We start from the raw sequence: 19,558 nt of genomic DNA, 5'->3' as shown, positions 1-19,558 counted from the left end.
TCACGGTAAGGTCTACACTTGTTGTATTCGGCGCATGTGACAAATAAAGTTTGATTTGAAGATGGTTATTTCCTCAGTCACAATATGCTAACTAAATGAAAACATTCTGCCTAATGGTGTTAATAGGTGTCTCTTTCTAGATCTGCGTGGGAGAGATGGATGGACAGTTGTCCACCATCCATCAGGAGACACAAAAGCCTAGGAAATGGATACTAGCTAGCTATTCTACTGTTTCTGTACTGTTGATCTCACTTCACATGATGGAATATTGAATTACATATCCTTTGTTGTGACTGCCCTCCCCATCTTTTACAATCATGTAAAAAAACAATCATGCTTTTTATTTCTCTCTCATTATAATCACATGAAAGTCATTAGTTTATTACTCTCATTAGGATGGCTGACATCTAGCCCTAAGTGCTCACATCAATCACAATACAGCAGCCTATGAAATAGTTCAAAAGCAGGCTCTGGTCCCCTGGGTTTGGCGCTATGGTGGCTTATCATATGGGGCTTTTACTGTCCAGCGCCCTGCTGGGTGCTTTGATGAGAATGGCAGGGGAATTCTGCCATCAAAGCCCAATGGAGATGGAAGTGATTTGTCCCATAGCCTCTGATGTGGCAGGAGAACTGGAGCGCCCTGCTCTGTCTATGACCGACTGCTAGCTTAGCCTGTTCTGTTGTGCCGCCAATAATGAATAGGTATTTTGCCTGCAGTGAAGCCTAGTGCTTACACTGTGTCAATATTTACTGTCCTCTCCCTGCTACTCGAAAGCTGGCTGACAGGTGTAGTTAATTTTTCACTGGTGGAGGCGTGTTGGATAAACAATATTATTTCAGGTCTTGGTTATGTGGTGGATTCATTAGCATTAATAATACATGATCTATTATGATTTATTATTAACAATCCAGACCCCTTTCAGACAGGAAATTGCTTCTATAGCCATGATTTGGTCTGTATGAGGATGAATAGGCCTAATTATAGAGAGGTGGTCCAGTGTTGAGGTCCGGGTCAGCTCGGCCCATTTATGCTGGGTGGTCTGTGGGCAGATGGTGAGTTATTCCTCCCTCCTCTCCCCTCTCTGGTCTCTCCCACCGAGGGGCGGTGAGGATCAGGAGGCTCACCCATCCGGAGCCTGTCGCCTCTCATTAGGCAACCAGGCCTGCGAAAAACAGAGATGCCTGGCCCCCAAAACACCAAAACATAGCCCAGCTCGTGTGTGTGTTTGGCCACAGAGCTTGTCCCCCGTGGCCTAGTTTCATTAACAGCACCAATGTCTCCGCTTCCTTTGGTTTCCTCTTTGGGTCTGTGAACTCAAATCAAATTTTATTGGTCACGTACACGTATTTAGCAGATATTATTGGGGATATATCGAAATGCTTGTGTTTCTAGCTCCAACAGTACAGTAATATCTAACAATACACACATCTAAAAGTAAGAGAACGGAATTAAGAAATATAGAAATATGAGGATGAGCCGTGTCAGTCCGGAGTCTAAAAGAATTTACATTATTGTCTACACATCCCATCATATGTGTCGATACAATGCCTTCGGAAATAATTCAGAACCCTTGACTTTTTCCACATTTTATTACGTTACAGCCTTATTCTAAAATGGATTAAATAAATAGAAATCCTCGATAATCTGAACACAATACCGCAAAAACAGTTTTTTAGAAAAACTTAAATATCACATTTACATAAGTATTCAGTCACTTTGCCATGAGACTCGAAATTGGGCTCAAGTGCATTCTGTTTCCATTGATCATCCTTGAGATGTTTCTACAAGTTGATTGGAGTCCACCTGTGGTAAATTCAATTGATTGGACATGTTATGGAAAGGCACACACACCTGTCTATATAAGGTCCAACAGTTGACAGTGCATGTCAGAGCAAAAACCAAGCCATGAGGTTGAAGAAATTGTCCGTAGAGCTCCGAGACAGGATTGTGTCGAGGCACACATCGGGGGAAGGGTACCAAAACATTTCTGCAGCATTGAAGGTCCCCAAGAACACAGTGGCCTCCATCATTCTTAAATGGAAGAAGTTTTGAACAACCTAGGACTCTTCCTAGAGCTGGCTGCCCAGCCAAACTGAGCAATCGGGGGAGAAGGGTCTTGGTCAGGGAGGTGACCAACAACCCGATGGTCACTCTGACAGTGCTCTAGAGTTCCTCTGTGGAGATGGGAGAACCTTCCAGAGGGACAAACATCTCTACAACACTCTACCAATCATGCCTTTATGGTAAAGTGGCCAGACAGAAGCCACTCCTCAGTAAAAGGCACTTGACAGCCCGTTTGGAGTCTTTGGCCAGAATGCCAAGCGTCATGTCTGGAGGAAACTTTGGATCATTCCTACTGTGAAGCATGGTGGTGGCAGCATCATGATGTGGGGGTGTTTTTCACCTGAAAATAGCTGTGTGGCAACACTCCTCATCCAACCTGACAAAGCTTAAGAGGATCTGCAGAGAAGAATGGGAAAAACTACCCAAATACAAATCTGCCAAGCTTGTAGCGTCATACCGAAGAAGACTCAAGGCTGTAATTGCTGCCAAAGGTGCTTCCACAAAGTACTGAGTAAAGGGTCTGAATACTTATGTAAACGTGAATTTCCATTTTTTTAAATTTTTTATAAATTGACCCCAAAAAATAAAGCTGTTTTTGCTTTGTCATTATGGGGTATTGTGTGTATATTTAAAATGAGGCTGTAACGTAACAAAATGTGAAAAAAGTCAAGGGGTATTTACACACACAATACCAGTCAAAAGTTTGTACACATCTACTCATTCAAGGGTTTTACTTTATTTGTACTATTTTCTACATTGTAGAATAATAGTTAAGACATCAAAACTATGAAATAACACACAGAATCATGTAGTAACCAAAAAAGTGTTAAACAAATCAACATTTATTTGAGATTCTTCAAAGTAAGAAGGAAAGAAATTCTACAAATTAACTTTTAACAAGGCACACCTGTTAATTGAAACACATTCCAGGTGACTACCTCATGAAGCTCGTTGAAAGAATGCCAAGAGTGTGCAAAGCTGTCATCAAGGGTGGCTACTTTGAAGAATCTCAAATATATCATATTTTTGGGTTTTGTTTAACACTTTTTTGGTTACTACATGATTCCATATGTGTTATTTCATCATTTTGATGTCTTCAATATTATTCTACAATGTAGAAAATAGTAAAAATAAAGAAAAACCCTGGAATGAGTAGGTGTGTCAACTTTTGACTGGTACTGTATATGATGGGATGTGTGGACATTATGTACAGTATATTGATATAATTTATATATCTGAAGAATATGTGGATTGAATAGTATATGTACAGCAATAGTTGAATAGGATAGCCTTGACTAAAATACAGTATATACATATGTGGGTAAAAACCTATGTAAACATTAAAGTGACCAGTGTTCCATGACTATGTACATAGGACAGCAACCTCTAAGGTGCAGGTTTGAGAAACCGGGTGGTAGCCGGCAAGTGTAAGTGACTAAAGTTCAGGGCAGGGTACTGGGTGAAGGCCGGCTTGTGGTGACTATTTAACAGTCTGATGGCCTTGAGATATAAGCTGTTTTTCAGTCTCTCAGTCCCAGCTTTGATGCACCTGTACTGACCTCGTGTTCTTGGTGGTAGCGGGGTGAACAGGCCATGGCTCAGGTGCTGTAGATATCCTGGAGGCTAGGCAGATCGTTCCATTCTCTGGAGAGTCCTGTGGTTGCGCTTGGTGCAGTTGCCGTACCAGGCGGTGATACAGCCCGACAGGATGCTCTCCATGGTGCATCTGTAGAAGTTTGTGAGGGTCTTAGGGGCCAAGCCGAATTTCTTCAGCCTCCTGAAGTTGAAGAGGCACTGTTTTGTGCCTTCTTCACCCCACTCCGTGTGGGTGGACCATTTCAGATTGTCAGTGATGTGTACAACGAGGAAGTTGACGTTTTTCATCTTCTCTACTGCGGCCCCGTCGATGTGGATAGGGGGGTGCTCCTCTGTTGTTTTCTGAAGTCCACGATCAGCTCCTTTGTTTTGTTGACATTGAGGGAGAAGTTATTTTCCTGGGATGCACAGAATAAAGCATACATGTGTAGGCCTACAGTTAGCTTATTATTGTGGGATTTGTGTATGTGTTTGTTCGGAAAACAACCTGTGTGATTGAATGGACAGATTAGGCCTACTTCAGCCCCTGCATTTGAAATGACCAAATTAAACACTATATGGTTTGTCTGCGACATGATTCCATATCTTTTATTGGAGGTTTGTAGTTTTGATTTCATAAAAGCTGTTTTCTTCTAAAAGCATATTATATGTGGATTGCTCACATTGTCGTTTAATCCCCTGACACCTCCTATAACTGCAATTAGCTGTTGTTCCCACTTCTCTTTGAACCACAGATAAATGTCAGTCGGGTGTGGCTGTTTCAGCTCGGTCTTATTTGTATGAAAACGAGAGGAATTAGGCTGAAAGCTTGTTAAGCTGGGTTGTCATGGTTAAAAGTCTCTGCTCTGTTTGTCCTCCCTCGGGTCATTAAAGAGCTAACAGAGGTATCTCATTAATGGTCCACTTTATTGTTCATCTCATTTCCCTCTTTGAACTTCCTGGAATATATGTGATCCCTACCGGCAGTGTAGTCGGTGGGGGTTGTAAAGCCTGTTATGCCGTTTCAATATGGGAAGTCAATATAGTGTATATCAGGGACTAGAATTAGCAGTCAGTAGGTGTGTTTCTCCCATTCTTGAAATTCATTGACAGTGTCATGTGCTTTAATACTGTACAATGCTGTACTGTGTGATCAAGATTTGAATGATGTGATGCTTAGCTACCCAGACACCAAATGATTCAGTCCTCGCAACTAAGCTTTTAAAAGCATACAGTATAGATTGGGGTCAAGTTCAATGCAAATGCATGGTGAAATGTGATCCTCTATTTAGCAATGTGCAATGCAGTTGATTGGATACTTCCTCTTGAAGACCAATACCTAGAGATTCCAGTAATGATGATTGTTATTGCCGTATGTAGTTGTGGTCTCACTCCTCGTTCTCTCTGTACTTCTCTCTGTCAGTCACAGCGCTGCTAAGGAAGCTGAAACAGCAATCCAGAGAAAGTGTGGCGGACAAGAGGCCAAAGTTACTGAACGCCCTCAAAGAGGTACGGCACTGAGTCTCTCTCTCTCTCTCTCTTTCCCCCGTTGTTATTTAATATCCCTGATCCCTTGTAGTGTATTTGAAGTGTAAAAAGGCTTCTGAAGTCTGCAATTTCCACTTAACAACTACCCTTACAAAAATGTATACATAATAATTTATATTTCCTGTTGCTGCAGGATTATTTCCCTGATGTAGCAAAATGTCTTAAACACACACAGACCCAGGCGCTATCAGTCACTCAGTCACACACTAACTACTGTCATCACAACAAAGCACCCCCAGAGAACGACCTTCTACATGCAGTGAATATAACCCTCGCCCTAGTCGCCTACGCTCAGGGATTATGCAGACAGACAGCAACATGGGCCAACCTGCATGGGTCAACCTGCATGAAAGGTGACATTCTCATAAACATTCTAACGACACAGGGGGAGGCAGATTCTCCACTCCACACACCCACTTGCACACTCACACACACAGTTGATAGTCTGGGCATTGGGGAGCCTTGCAGCACTGTGGCTGGCATGATGTTGTCGAGGGTACGCTGTGGGCATAAACATCTGGTGCCCTACCAGGTCAGTTGTGACTCCCCAAGAGGATGAACCTGAGTGATGAAGAGAAGGAGAGCGCGATGGAGGAAAAGGATGAGAGAGCAGTTCTCTCCCGTGTTAGATGAGAGGATATTATCATTCCTGTGATGTCAGAGAGAGATTCTCTCTTAACTCCAGGGGATTATATTTCTCAGAGATGTGATGCGTTATTATTAATATTACATCACGGGAGGTTTTATTTCTGGTCAGTACTGTGAGATTAGTTGGGCCAGCTGTGTAATTTCAGAGCATTTTAACTATATATTGGATTCTAAACTCATTGAAGAAAATGAGGCTCAACTAGGCTATCTTTGATATGGTAATGTCTGTCAGGTCTACTCTTCCTCTGTTACTCTGGTGTATTTTGATTGATAATGTAATTGATATTCTGTTTCTTTCCAGCTGGGAGACTTTTACTTGGAGCTTCACTGGGACTTTCAAAGCTGGGGTGAGTTTTCTTTGCATTCCACACAAGTATATGATCAAATTACCCACAACCAGGCCTACTCACTACAACTGATCAGTTTATTTTTAACGACAGAGTGCATTTACTTAGATTAAAGTTGAAAAACTAGCATGGTTGACATTGTTAAAGAGAGTGTGTTTGTGTTAATATGGTGCTATCTCTAATAGCGATAATAATAATAATTATAATAATAATAATAATAATAATAATAGAGATTGTTTACAAGCCTGAGATAATCCTCTGGAAGGAGTGCCCCCCCCCACACACACACACTGACAGAAAGACAGACACTCTCTCTGGTGGTGGCAATACATCATCCCACCACCAGCATTACTAAGGCCTATTAACTTGTACATCAATCAAATGTAATGTATTTTATAAAGCCCTTTTTACAGCAGAGCGCTTATACAGAAATCCAGCCTAAAATCCCAAAGAGCAAGCAATGCAGATGTAGAAGCACAATGTCTAGGAAAACACAATGTCTAGAAACCTAGAGAGGAACCGGGCTCCAAGCGGTGGCCAGTCCTCTTCTGGCTGTGCTGGGTAGCGATTATATCATTGTCATTAATGCCATATCGTTCTTCAGAATGTAAAACGTTCATAAATTACCAGCAGGGTCAAATAATAATCATAGGGGTTATAGAGGGTGCAAAAGGTCAGCACCTTAGGAGTAAATGCCAGTTGGCTTTTCATAGCCGAGCATTCAGAGGTCGAGCGCAAGAGAGAGAATCAATTCATCTTATTTTTAGATGCATTATTCACGTAATGCCTATCGTTTCTTGGAATACATTATAGAGAAAATAATGTTACAAATGTCCCAAATTACTTTGGCTGAATGTCCAGTGTAAGTCAAGAGTGTGTTCACATGTTGTCCATGTTAAATATGTTAAATATTGACCTGCTTGTAAAGATTGTGTGACTGTTCACAACAGTAAAGACAGGGATCCTGATTGTGTGAATTGGTAGAATTTGACAGGGGATGGAGCCGAGTGCCCCTGTGTGGCAAGGGCTCAAATGTAAAGAATGTATTGGGAGATGCCTTTTAAATTATCACTGTTCAGGAGGGTGAAACATCATAGAACATTCAGATGGAATTCTATAGTGCAGAACAGATATAACAGAGAATTGAGCCAGCTCTGTTAATTCCATTTCTATCTGAAACATTCTAAACGTTTCACCTCAGACATTGAGAGACCAGGACCCCAGCAGTCCTTTTCAATATTCTGGGGATAAAACAGACACGTTGTCCAGTCTGTACTAGTGCAGATCAAAGGGAATTGATTTCCTCTCAGAGAGAGGTGCCCTGCTGGCACACATGGCATTCATAGGCTCTGTTCCAATATCCATGCTAGCATACTTATATATACATTAGAATTAAGCAATATAGCCCAAGGGGGTGTGGTATATGGCCAGTATACCAGGGCTGTTCTTAGGCAAGACGCAACGCGGAGTGCCTTGATACAGCCCCTAAGGGTAAAATACCATAAACCCCCGAGGTGCCTTATTGCTATTATAACCTGGTTACCAACGTAATTAGTAATTAGCCATACAAATAAATGTTTTGTCATGCCCATGGTATACGGTCTAATATAATCTAGAGGCGAAAGAAACGCACAACTATTTAGGTGAGGTGCTGGCTAGCTGAGTGGAACACTTAAAAAAAATAAAGGAGAGCCGCACACTCTAGGAGCTCAGATGCAAAAATATTTATGTCCAACGTTTAGACAGACAAGCTGTCTTCATCAGGGTATAATGACAAACACTGCGGGATGACTTGTTTAAATAGTGTCAAAAGACACACACAGGTGTCTGTAATCATGGCCGGGTGTGGCCTGATATCATTGGTTAATTCTCATATATTAAAATAGCATACAAAAAACATAAATGGATAGCGTATGATCATAGATACAATGTGGCTACATAAGCCTACAAACATTTACAACAGCAAAATCACAATAATCACAAGAATGGCTTCAGATCAAAGTCTACGTTGAGACCGAAGGGAGCAAGGGTCTTTAAGTTAAAGATCCAGGCAGCCTCTCAATAAATTGTCGAGGTCACCCACTCTCCTAGGGAGGGTACATGTTTGATGCCATGTCACCCTCCCTAGGAGAGGGGGTGACCTCGACAATTTGTTGAAATGTTGGACATAAAATATTTTTTAAATCTGAGCTCCTAGAGTGTGCAATCTCCTTTATTTAAAAAAAATACGGTCTGATATACCACGGCTTTCAGCCAATCAGCATTCAGGGCTCGTACCACCCAGTTTATAATGAAGCAGTATAGTACAGCATGCTAACGTAATTATTGGAACATGGACAATAGTGTGGTGTCTTCCAAGGGTCAGAAGTGGTCTTAAATCCTATTTGCACATAACCTAAATCAGTCACATAATACCTTCCGCATCTCTTTTATAGTTCTGTGATTGAGACCTTGATAAGGTGCAGGACTTTGGAAATCATTATTTAATGACAGTCTGGTGTAGGCTTGTAAAGAGTGTTAAATATTAAACTGCAGAACTGCATATTCCTGTGCAGGTATGGGCTCTGAAAGAGGGAATATAGCAACTTTGAAGTGGTTGGAGTTTCTAAACTTAGGACTATCTATTTCCCCATGTTGCAGTGCCTTTGCTTTCCAGAATCCTGCCCTCTGACGCCTGTAAGATCTACAAACAGGGGATCAACATCAGGTGAGTCAAGTCATCCCTTGTTTTTATGATGTCATAACAAGCAACAATTTGCTTGAAGCCAAAAGACAAGATCATTGTAACAAATAAGCATGTCAAACAGATTACAACACATAATAAAGAGATGGGTGTGCCACCATGGATCACTGATTCATTAACCAGTACTGTACTGGTCTCAGCTGTTACAGCCTGTTCAAAGTTTGTCCACACACACACAATGCACAATGTTGCTTCTCCTCCTCCGCAGCTCAAAATTGATACACTGTTCTTCACCAATCTTTAGCTTTGGTTGGGTGCCAGTCTGTTTCTCCTTCAGCCATCTTGTCCTAGTCTTGGTAGGGCAGAGATGCAGTTTTGTTAAATGCAGAAAGAGTCAGGTATTGAGCTTTCCCCTATGGACAAACCCAAGGAGCCACCTCTGTCCATCCAACAACATTAGACTGGTGCTTCTCCTGAGTGATGTCCTCAGCTTTAGTATAATACTGAAAAAGTCAATGAGATATGGTAAAACCCACGATAATAAAGGTCAATATGCCTTGATAAAACCCTTTATTGAAGCACTTTCACGCTTTTAGAGCCATTTTCAGTTCAGTAAAGATTCCTGGCCTTGAACACTACACCCGCTCCCAGCTTTATGGGCTTCTGTAAAGCCAACCCCAGCACGGTGGCTAATGACAAGAACGGTTAACTAGAGTGTGAAATCGGTTCTTGCACTGCTGTGACTGAGCAGCACGGCATCTGTTTGCAGTTCTATTACCTCGTCATCCCTCTCCAAATAATTACACTTAGTTAAAGAGATAACCAACACCTACTCTAACCCTACAGACTACATTATAATTGTCCCAGCGCCAAGTCGTCACATTCAATTATTCCCCATCCAGTAGCGAACTGACATCACCAGTTGGACTATACAGAATACAGTAAGGTTATCTGGCTTAATTGTTAGCAGGCTGGTTAATGTATGCTGTGTTGCTAAGATTTACAAGCCTCAGTGTTCATTGACAAGAAGCCAGGTTCAGACTGTGTTGTTCTTCAAAGGGCCTGAATTTTACAACACGCAGCTCTGGCATACCGTGATACTCACGCACATGCACACAGAGACAGACAAATGAAAGTGTTTTCAGGCGTTGCTAGGTTACTTGCCTCACAAATTGCCACCTCTCCTCCCCAGTTCTCCCCTGCTCTGAATCTATGCAACGCTGGAGATTCAGGGATAATTATTCTCAGACACATGAAAGTGTATGCATGTTGTGGTGAGTGGGTGGTGAAGAAAGAAAGTTCTCTAACATGCTTTCAAAATGTCAGTTGGAGAGGGGGGCCAAGGCATAACTTAATTTACATTCCAATGGTTGAAAGTCTCCGCTCTGTCGTACCTCTCACTCTCCCTTTCATGTCTATGTGCAGCACATATACAGTGGGGCAAAAAAGTATTTAGTCAGCCACCAATTGTGCAAGTTCTCCCACTTAAAAAGATGAGAGAGGCCTGTAATTTTCATCATAGGTACACTTCAACTATGACAGACAAAATGAGGGAAAAAAATCCAGAAAATCCCATTGTAGGATTTTTTATGAATTTATTTGCAAATTATGGTGGAAAATAAGTATTTGGTCACCTACAAACAAGCAAGATTTCTGGCTCTCACAGACCTGTAACTTCTTCTTTAAGAGGCTCCTCTGTCCTCCACTCGTTACCTGTATTAATGGCACCTGTTTGAAGTTGTTATCAGTATAAAAGACACCTGTCCACAACCTCAAACAGTCACACTCCAAACTCCACTATGGCCAAGACCAAAGAGCTGTCAAAGGATACCAGAAACAAAATTGTAGACCTGCACCAGACTGGGAAGACTGAATCTGCAATAGGTAAGCAGCTTGGTTTGAAGAAATCAACTGTGGGAGCAATTATTAGGAAATGGAAGACATACAAGACGCAAGATCTCACCCCGTGGGGTCAAAATGATCACAAGAACGGTGAGCAAAAATCCCAGAACCACACGGGGGGACCTAGTGAATGACCTGCAGAGAGCTGGGACCAAAGTAACAAAGCCTACCATCAGTAACACACTACGCCGCCAGGGACTCAAATCCTGCAGTGCCAGACGTGTCCCCCTGCTTAAGCCAGTACATGTCCAGGCCCGTCTGAAGTTTGCTAGAGATGTCATATGGTCAGATAAAACCAAAATAGAACTTTTTGGTAAAACCTCAACTCATCATGTTTGGAGGACAAAGAATGCTGAGTTGCATCCAAAAAAACATCATACCTACTGTGAAGCAGTAGGTGGAAACATCATGCTTTGGGGCTGTTTTTCTGAAAAGGGACCAGGACGACTGATCCGTGTAAAGGAAAGAATGAATGGGGCCATGTATCGTGAGATTTTGAGTGACAACCTCCTTCCATCAGCAAGGGCATTGAAGATTAAATGTGGCTGGGTCTTTTCAGCATGACAATGATCCCAAACACACCGCCCGGGCAACAAAGGAGTGGCTTCGTAAGAAGCATTTCAAGGTCCTGGAGTGGCCTAGCCAGTCTCCAGATCTCAACCCCATAGAAAATCTTGTGAGGGAGTTGAAACTCTGTGTTGCCCAGCAACAGCCCCAAAACATCACTGCTCTGGAGGAGATCTGCATGGAGGAATGGGCCAAAATACCAGCAACAGTGTGTGAACCTTGTGAAGACGTACAGAAAACGTTTGACCTCTGTCATTGCCAACAAAGGGTATATAACAAAGTATTGAGATAAACTTTTGTTATTGACCAAATACTTATTTTCCACCATAATTTGCAAATAAATAAATAAAAAATCCTACAATGTGATTTTCTGGATTTTTTTCCCTCATTTTGTCTGTCATAGTTGAAGTGTACCTATGATGAAAATTACAGGCCTCTCTCATCTTTTTAAGTGGGAGAACTTGCACAATTGGTGGCTGACTAAATACTTTTTTGCCCCACTGTTGATGTGAGTAATCATTAAGCATACGTATGAACTGGAGGCAATATGTGCTGCTTTAATGTGCTGATACTGGTGCTATTGACATTATATTGACCCATGAAGTGGTTTGAAATTCAACCTTTCTCTCTCTATGGTCATAGACTGGACACCACTCTCATAGACTTCACAGATATGAAGTGCCAACGTGGTGACCTCAGCTTCATCTTCAATGGCGACGCCATCCCCTCAGAGTCCTTTGTGGTGCTGGACAATGAACAGAAGGTGTACCAACGGATACACCATGAGGTAAGACACACGACTTGATGCTGAAGTTGTTGTTTTTGCACTTCTCTAGCTAATGTCCCTGACAGTTTTTATTCCACCTTTAAAAATGGGCACCTAGCTTCTGAACTCTGTGAGCCCTGTTTTTGTGAAGTGTGTGTGTGTGCAGAAGGCTTCTACCTGCTTACCAACGTGGCGGTGGCTCCTTGTGTTCCAGGAGTCAGAGATGGAGACAGAGGAAGAGGTGGACATCCTTATGAGCAGCGATGTTTACTCTGCCACTCTCTCCACCAAGTCCATCACCTTCTCCAGAGCCCAGACTGGCTGGCTGTTCCGAGAGGACAAAACGGTTGATTTATACATCTGTCTCTCTCTGTCAAATCCTAAAATGTATCTTTCTCAGAATTAGGGCAGTGGCGGTCATTATATTTTGTCAGTCGGTGATTGTCAAGCAAATAACTGCTGGTCTCACTGTAATTGACCGTTAATTAACATAAACATATTTAGCATCTCCTGACTTCTATGCATAACCTACAAGCCACTGATGTAGACCTTTGGAACATTTACATTTTAAAAAGTCTAATGAATCAATTTAATATAGCCTACACATCACAATAAATGCATTATTTATTTTGGACAGGTCTAAAGAAACATGAAGAAAATTGAGTCTATTTCAGAAGAACAGAATAGCATACTCTGAGTTGTCCTTATGTTAGGACCTGATCTGGCTATGCCATATGGCTCTGGGCTACACTAGTTAATTTTGTAGACAAAGATTTGCTTTGAATTCCGTGGCATTATTTTATAGTGTGAAGAATACAATTGAACATAGCTGAATAAAATAGAAGGGATATTTTCTCCAAACGATTTCTGAGGGAGTGCGCACATGCGGCTATTCTGTGTTGAGCTGTTAACAAAGAAACAGGTCCTCCTATATGCTTAATTTTGAGTTATTCATGCAACTTTAGTTGTGATACAAATGTTGGGCAACATTGTTTTATACATTCTAGGGCTGATTATTTGAAAAAAGTTGCATGAACGGCATGTGATTTGCTTTGTTTCTTCCACAGGCTGCACACACTTCATCAGTCTCTCATTCACAATTTGACAAGCACTTAATAATGCCTCAAATTGCCCGCCATCGTCCCTCTTGTGTGGCCGTAACGCACCCTAAAAAAATCCATGCCTTTTGTGGCCAGTGGCCGTTGTGCCCTTGGGCTGAATATAATAATTATAATTCCCTTATCCCGGCTGCTAATCGTGTGCTCGCGCACATGGTTCTCTCAGATGGCTCAATTCTTATTAGCTAATGCCTGTCACGTGATCGGGTTCTTCTCACAGGCATCGCCGCTCTGAAGTAAGATAAAAGTGAAGACCGACACATCAGCGGCGTAACCTCGAGCGTACTTTTTATCAAATTCCGAGGCGCATATTGAAGATGTTAAAAGAACTGTCCACATTTAGTTTTTGTCAGCCAACAAGCCGACTAGGCCTAATGAACATCAAAAGCACAAGCCTATGTCAATCTATTATCCCCCAAAGTACAAAAGTTGACCAATTCTATTGGCCAATTCAATTATTGTCCTTCTGTGCGAGAAATAAATATTCCAAACATAGTCGAACAGTTGTGGGATGTGATAGATCCCAAATGAATACAACCACTTGCATCAAAAAAACTTTTAAAGCAATGAGGTTGATGCAACAGATCAGAGCGTTTAGTTTAAAAAGTTGATAAACTATTATGCTATTTCTTCACATTATAAGCACAGCAATGCACACACTGCAGTAGGCTATAAGTGTGAATGTTCCAAAATGTAATACATTAGCGGGGAAAAAACGTCCTCAAAAGTGATGCAAATGCGATTATGCATGTAATGCTTTTATTATTAAGGTGCATTTATATGCTGAGAATGATCTTCCCTAAACTTGAAATTCACGCGCCGCTTATGTATGTCAGTTAGGCTCTACACCCCTTGTAAAGCGGATTAATGTGCTTAATTTTAGGAAGTTATTTGGCCACTTTAGTTGTGATGCAAACCTTATCAAAACACATAGACCTATTAGCTAGGCTACATCGTGACCGCCGGTGTGGCGGTAATACAGTCACCATAACAGCCCTAATCAGTGTGCCCTCTGCCACTCTACAGTACAGTCTTGTTATTCAATGCAGTACAGGACACCCATGTCCTTTTCACATTTCCTGTGCTATACCTCCCCTCAACAAAGTTTCAAAGGAAACAGAGTAACCAACACATAGAGGATGTGTTTGATAAACATCTGGGGAGAGCTATTATTATTGGGTTATTGCTGTTTGTCCTTTGAGGTGTATTGAAGGGAAATTGGTGACCACGTTTTTTTTTTCATGTCCTTTGTCACTCCAGGAGCGTGTAGGGAATTTCCTGGCAGATTTCTACTCCGTGAACGGGCTGGTGCTGGAGTCACGGAAGCGTCGGGAGCACCTGACCGAGGAGGACATCCTGAGGAACAAGGCCATCATGGAGAGCCTGAGCAAAGGAGGGAACCTCATTGAGCAGAACTACGAGGTGAGCTCCGCTGTGATGCCCTTTAGCTGCAAAACTATGAGGTGAGCTCCGCCTTGAGGCCCTCTAGTTGCAGAGTACGGGTACATTGTACTTGGGTTCAGTCTTTGTCTAGTTCAGCAGTGGGACCTCCCAAGTTGGGGCTTTTGGCTGAAGTTCTATGCTGGGGCCTCTAACTGGAATTCTGCTGGAGTCGACTGGTATCATGTCACCTGTTATGGTTGTGAGCTGGGCGCGGTGTGCAAAGTGAAGATACGGTTTGCTTGCACCTTCAGCATAACTGCAAGTCCAGTCCTGAAACTCTCCTCTCCTGCTGGACCCTTGGGGTAGGCCCTCTCAGACCCTACTACTTGCCACCCTTATATCCCTCCCCTACAGGATCTCCTCTCACTTCCAGTCACTTGTACCAAAACATGTCAATGAGACATGGACCACAAAAGGGTCATATCTTTTCACTTAGCATATGGCTCATTTGGAGAACGACTGCCCCCTCTCATTGAAGACACGGAAGTTCAAGGTCGACCACAGTACTGGAGGTATTGTTAGCAGAAAGTCGGATCCCCCATTATAGTGAATGGAAATTGCTTCTAATACACCAGATGTACAGTGCATTCAGAAAGTGTTCAGACCCCTTCACTTTTTCCACATTTTGTTACGTTACAGCCTTATTCTAAAATGGATTAAATAAAAACATTTCCTCATCAATCTACACAGAATTCCCCATAATAAGAAAGTGAAAACAGCTTTTTAGAAACTTTTTCAAATGTATAAAAAACTAACAGAAATACCTTATTTACATAAGTATTCAGATCCTTTGCTATGACACTTGAAATTGAGCTCAGTTGCATCCTGTTTCCATTGATTATCCTTGAGATGTTTATACAACTTAATTGACCTGAAAATAGCTGTGCAGCAACATTCCCCATCCAACCTGACAGAGCTTGAGAGTATCTGCAGAGAAGAATGAGAGAAACTCCCCAAATACAGGTGTGCCAAGCTTGTAGCATCATACCCAAGAAGACTCGAGGCTGTAATCGCTGCCAAAGGTGCTTCAACAAAGTACTGAGTAAAAGGTCAGAATACTTATATAAATATAATATTTCAGTTGCAAACAATTCTAAAAAACTGTTTTTCTTTGTCATTATGGGGTATTTTAGAATAAGGCTGTAACGTAACAAAATGTGCAACAGGTGAAGGGGTCTGAATACTTTCCGAATGCACCATATGTCCTTGAACCAATTGTTTCAAAATAGCACATAGAAGAATTTACAAGGATAATTTAGTTGCTAATGGCAGCCTGCTTTACCCTGGTCGGCCTTCAACTTGGGTTACTCAATGAGAGTGGGCAGCATTGAACTAGCCTACAACATTACTTCCTAGAGTACCTCAAACTGCACACGTTATATCTCCATAAGACGCCATCTTAACAGACTTCTTTTGGTTTCAATGCGCTATTGAGTCTTCACATAGGAATGAATGGTGTCACATGATCGATGGCTTTGTCCATTCATATCATTGCATTTTACCCCCCCTTCTTCCACCCTTGAGCATGTATACCAGGCACCCCCTTCTAGTGATGGAAGCTCAGAGCGGCACTTTATACACACCGTTCCAGTGCTTTCCCTCTATTTGGCCCTATAGATAATTTGCTTTGGGAGTCCCTCCTTAAAGGGAAGTCATGGCCTCACTGTCACGAATGTCTTCTGGTGAAAGAGAGGAGGACCAAAATGCAGCGTGATGATTATCCATATTTAATAGGAAACTTAAACAATGAACAAAAACAACAAACCGACAAAAATGAACGAAGACGAAACAGTCCCGTAACGTGAACACTAACACTGGAAACTGGAACAATCACCCACAAAATACCCAAAGTATATGGCTGCCTAAATATGGTTCCCAATCAGAGACAACGATAGACAGCTGCCTCTAATTGAGAACCAATCTAGGCAACCATAGACTTACAAAAACACCTAGATAGGACACACTCCCATAAACATACAAAACCCCTAGACAAGACAAAACGCATACATCACCCATGTCACACCCTGACCTAACTAAAATAACAAAGAAAACAAAGAATACTAAGGTCAGGATGTGACACTCACAAAGCTCAATATATGCTTTTTGGCGGCTCTGTTGTTTTCGTTAGTTTTGTCCTGTCGTGAACTGGGTTTTGTGTTGTTGATGTGTCCTGTGGTATTTACTTCCTGTGGTATTGTTGTCCTTGTACTGTGGTAGTAAATGCTTTCAAGCATTTTTAATCTGTTGTCCAATTCTTGTCAGCTCAGTATTGAATGGGAAAAACTCCTTACACAGTCCTTCGTGCTTCCATCCATGTTTGTAGAAGTGATTCTCTGCTCAGTGGAAACCATTTTGCAGAAGTAGGTTGAGGGAAAAATAACATGCAGAGTCCATCCCATCTCGGTTGGTATTCTCGAGGTTGCCATGGCCACAGTATTAGTAGTATAGTATCAAATCAAATCAAATAGCCCTTCTTACATCAGCTGATATCTCAAAGTGCTGTACAGAAACCCAGCCTAAAACCCCAAACAGCAAGCAATGCAGGTGTAGAAGCAGGGTGGCTAGGAAAAACTCCCTAGAAAGGCTAAAACCTAGGAAGAAACCAGGCTATGTGCCGGGTGGAGATGATGAGAGAGAGAGAGAGAGAGAGAGGGAGAGAGAGAGAGAGAGAGAGAGAGAGAAAAAAACACCGGGTAAGATCCAAGGACAAACAAGCAGGATATAACCCCACCCACTTTGCCAAATCACAGCCCCCACACCACTAGAGGGAAATCTTCAATCACCAACTTACCATCCTGAGACAAGGCCGAGTATAGCCCACAAAGATCTCCTCCACGGCACAACCCAAGGGGGGGCGCCAAACACAGACAGGAAGACCACGTCAGTGACTCAACCCACTCAAGTGACGCACCCCTCCTAGGGACGTTATGGAAGAGCACCAGTAGGCCTGTGACTCAGCCCCTGTAATAGGGTTAGAGGCAGAGAATCCCAGTGGAGAGAGGGGAAGAGACAGCAAGGGTGGTTCGTTGCTCCAGTGCCTTCACACTCCTGGGCCAGACTACACTCAATAATAGGACCTACTGAAGAAATGAGTCTTCAATAAAGACAAAGGTTAAGACCGAGTCTGCCTCCCTCACATGGGTAGGCAGACCATTCCATAAAAATTGAGCTCTGTAGGAGAAAGCCCTGCCTCCAGCTGTTTGCTTAGAAATTCTAGGGCCAATTAGGAGGCCTGCGTCTTGTGACCGTAGCGTACGTGTAGGTATGTACGAGAGGACCAAATCGGAAAGATAGGTAGAAGCAAGCCCGTATAATGCTTTGTAGGTTAGCAGTAAAACCTTGAAATCAGCCTTTGCCTTAACAGGAAGCCAGTGTAGGGAGGCTAGCACTGGAGTAATATGATACATTTTTTTGGTTCTAGTTAGGATTCTAGCAGCCGTATTTAGCACAAACTGAAGTTTATTTAGTGCTTTATCCGGGTATCTGGAAAGTAGAGCATTGCAGTAGTCTAACCTAGAAGTGACAAAAGCATGCATTAATTTTTCAGCATACTTTTAGAACAGAAAATGTCTGATTTTTGCAATGTTACGTAGATGGAAAAAAGCTCCCCTTGAAACAGTCTTGATATGTTTGTCAAAAGAGAGATCAGGGTCCAGATTAATGTCGAGATCCTTCACAGTTTTATTTGAGATGACTGGACAACCATCGAGATTAATTGTCAGATTCAACAGACAATCTGTTTGTTTCTTGGGACCTAGAACAAGCATCTCTGTTTTGTCCGAGTTTTAAAAGTAGAAAGTTTGCAGCCATCCACTTCCTTATGTCTGAAACAAGGCTTCCAGTAAGGGCAATTTTGGGGCTTCACCATGTTTCAGCGACATGTACAGCTGTGTCATCCACAGTGAAAGGTAACATTATGTTTCCGAATGACATCATCAAGAGGTAAAATATATAGTGAAAACAATAGTGGTCCTAAAACGGAGCCTTGAGGAACACCGAAATGTACAGTTAATTTGTCATAGGACAAACCATCCACAGAGACAAATTGATATCTTTCCGACAGATAATATCTAAACCAGGCCAGAACTTGTCAGTGTAGACCAATTTGGGTTTCCAATCTCTCCAAAGAACGTGGTGATCGATGGTATCAAAAGCAGCACTAAGGTCTAGGAGCACGAGGACAGATGCAGAGCCTCGGTCTGACGCCATTAAAAGGTCATTTACCACCTTCACAAGTGCAGTCTCAGTGCTATGATGGGGTCTAAAACCAGACTGAAGCTTTTAGTATACGTTGTTTGTCTTCAGGAAGGCAGTGAGTGCTGCGATTTTGAGAGGAATGGGAGATTCGATATGGGCCGATAGTTTTTAATATTTTCTGGGTCAAGGTTTGGCTTTTTCAAGAGAGGCTTTATTACTGCCACTTGTCGTGAGTTTGGTACACATCCGGTGGATAGAGAGCCGTTTATTATGTTCAACATAGGAGGGCCAAGCACAGGAAGCAGCTCTTTCAGTAGTTTAGTTGGAATAGGGTCCAGTATGCAGCTTGAAGGTTTAGAGGCCATGATTATTTTCATCATTGTGTCGAGATATAGTCCTAAAACACTTGAGTGTCTCCCTTGATCGTAGGTCCTGGCAGAGTTGTGCAGACTCAGGACAACTGAGCTTTGGAGGAATACTCAGATTTAAAGAGGAGTCCTTCATTTACTTTTTAATGATCATGATCTTTTCCTCAAAGATGTTCATGAATTTATTACTGCTGAAGTGAAAGCCATCCTCTCTTGGGGAATTCTGCTTTTTAGTTAGATTTGCGACAGTATCAAAAAGAACATTTGGATTGTTCTTATTTTCCTCAATTAAGTTGGGAAAATCAGATGATCGAAGCAGCAGTGAGGGCTC

At 42.2% G+C, this 19,558-nt stretch overlaps 1 protein-coding gene across 2 annotated transcripts in view; it reads left to right on the top strand.

The window, feature by feature from the left end:
* The window catches only part of LOC112252167 (ankyrin repeat domain-containing protein 13C), a 60,830-nt gene that overhangs the window by 34,129 nt on the left and 7,143 nt on the right, over window positions 1-19,558 (top strand). For both annotated transcript variants that reach the window (XM_024423168.2, XM_024423167.2), the window contains exons 4-9: window positions 5,064-5,149; window positions 6,138-6,183; window positions 8,824-8,890; window positions 11,978-12,122; window positions 12,316-12,447; window positions 14,480-14,641. In XM_024423168.2, coding sequence (XP_024278936.1) covers window positions 5,064-5,149; window positions 6,138-6,183; window positions 8,824-8,890; window positions 11,978-12,122; window positions 12,316-12,447; window positions 14,480-14,641 — 638 coding nt within the window. The remainder of the gene's footprint in view (window positions 1-5,063; window positions 5,150-6,137; window positions 6,184-8,823; window positions 8,891-11,977; window positions 12,123-12,315; window positions 12,448-14,479; window positions 14,642-19,558) is intronic.

Source organism: Oncorhynchus tshawytscha, linkage group LG06, assembly GCF_018296145.1.
Source record: "Oncorhynchus tshawytscha isolate Ot180627B linkage group LG06, Otsh_v2.0, whole genome shotgun sequence".
Taxonomy (NCBI): Eukaryota; Metazoa; Chordata; class Actinopteri; order Salmoniformes; family Salmonidae; genus Oncorhynchus; species Oncorhynchus tshawytscha.
Note: the sequence above shows the minus strand (reverse complement) of the source record. Positions and strands in the feature narration are given on the sequence as shown.